Source organism: Porites lutea, chromosome 12 (assembly GCF_958299795.1).
Source record: "Porites lutea chromosome 12, jaPorLute2.1, whole genome shotgun sequence".
NCBI lineage: Eukaryota > Metazoa > Cnidaria > Anthozoa > Scleractinia > Poritidae > Porites > Porites lutea.
Genome location: NC_133212.1, coordinates 3,894,491 through 3,896,531, shown reverse-complemented (window position 1 = coordinate 3,896,531; position 2,041 = coordinate 3,894,491). Strand labels below are relative to the sequence as shown.

Genomic DNA, 2,041 nt, shown 5'->3' with positions numbered 1-2,041 from the left:
CCCGTATTTTGGAGTCTGTTACGTCACGCACAGTAGGCAGCCCAATTTCAGATCAATCATAGGCCACTGTATAATCTCCATTAGATATTAGAAATCAATAAATACAATACATTAAAAACAAACAAAAAAACACAAGGAAAAGTGTAAAAAAGCAACAAAGAGGGCATATGCTACACAGGACTCCCATGTATAAAGCCAAAACGCTCTCCAACAACTCTATATCCAACATTGAACAACAAACTTAAACCGGCCATCATTAAGCATTAAAAACTATTTGAAACTTAGGGAACTTTGCCTCTTACGATGCCTTCCTGTCTATTATATCATTAAGCTCACTAAAGCAAAGACGCACTGAACAATCGCTGATGGTAGTTTTCCAAAGTTTTGGGACGCTTGGCCCCACAGGCTGCCCAGACTATGTGGGATTTCGTTAGACTTTGAATTTATTAGAAAATTTCTGAAAATAAACAAAGTACGTCCTACATTCCACTTTTTGACAAAAATGGAATTAAAAATGACTCACCTTGTGTTTGAGTTGTACTACGAGAAAACGGCACAGCTCTACCCAGACCCCTTGAGTGCTCCCCAGGCTCCCACCAATTGGTATTTGAACTTTTTAAAGGATAGAAAACAAAGGGTATGTTGCAACAACTTCGAGTGTGACTGGAAACCGGTTAACAAAGGGACAACTCAAGGTAGCGTTAGCGGTCCTTACCTTTTTAACATCTTTCTCAATGATCTTAACATCACTTTAGGTAATCATGACGCGCTATTTAAGTACGCTGATGATTCGACAATTATTGCTCCTGTATGGAAGGAGGTAGACTACTCCGATCAGTTAGTGTCGCAGTTTTTAGATTGGACGAACACAAATGGAATGTCTTGCAACCCAAGCAAATGTAAAGAGTTGACGATCAAAAAGAGAGGCAACCACGATCTTTATTCACCAATTGGGATGATACCAAGCTGTAAAGAGGTTCAGATTTTGGGCGTCACCTTCCAATGTGACAGCAAATTTTCAGTGCACGTGAAGAACAAACTTATTAAAGCTAACAAATCCCTACATATCCTTAGAACGCCGCGCAAAGAAGGGTACAATCAGTCAGAAATAGACCTTCTCTTTAATACTATAGTTCTAGCTAATATTAATTACGCATTATCTGTCTACGCCGCGTCCGAGTCCGATCTTACACCCGTACAATGTTTCTTAGACCGCTGCTTTAAAAGGAAATATACGTCTAAGCCTGTAAGTGTTTATGATTTCTTAGAGAGGCAAGACCGTAAAATTTTCAAAAAAGTTCCTAATGCCGAAGGACATCCACTTTTATCTATTATGCCTCGTGTTAAATCCTCTAGCTACAATCTTAGGAAAGAAACTTGTTTTAAACCTAAGATTAACACTATGCGCTTCAAAAACTCTTTTATTAATCGTTTACTTTTTAAATATGAATTAGCTATGTAATATACTAGATATATATACCGGTATATATTTTTTAATTCTTACTTTTTAACTTTTTAAATTTCTTACACTTACTTGTAACAAAAGATATGTATTTTTATCTCTTGCTGAATAAAGACTTTATTATTATTATTATTATTATTATTATTATAGCTGTTTAGTATTAACGAAAAATGTAAAGTACAAATGATGTCGATGTAAGAGCTGTATCTTGTAGCTTTGTCTTAATGTAATTACATGGTGTTAATGATATTGTATTTTTATTTTTTTACCCTGTAGGTTTTTTTTAATTAGGTCCAGTTGTAATCGTAATAATTTATGAAAATTATCCATTATTTAATTGTATTTTTGTTAGTTGTTCTACTTCTATCTTTTTCCTTTCGGTCGAGCATTTTATACATGAAAGCCTGGCTCGAGAGACTGGGCGACCACTCCCCACGTCACTGACGATAAATAAAGGTTACTTATATCCCATGATAGTGTTATCACTTTAGAAGGCACCCGTAAGGTATAATCTTGATCCCAAAATACCGTCAGGCCTAACGCCTTTCTAAGCGAGACTAAATGGCGTGTCTTAACCCC

The 2,041-nt window shown here is 36.0% G+C and overlaps 1 protein-coding gene across 1 annotated transcript; it reads left to right on the top strand.

Annotated features, from left to right (window-relative positions):
• Nucleotides 1-610: 610 nt before the first annotated feature.
• On the top strand, nucleotides 611-1,538 carry LOC140921516 (uncharacterized). The gene has a single exon (XM_073371517.1). It carries the CDS (start codon nucleotides 878-880, stop codon nucleotides 1,460-1,462), a length of 585 nt encoding a protein of 194 aa, XP_073227618.1. The 5' UTR covers nucleotides 611-877; the 3' UTR covers nucleotides 1,463-1,538.
• The last annotated feature ends 503 nt before the right edge of the window (nucleotides 1,539-2,041 follow it).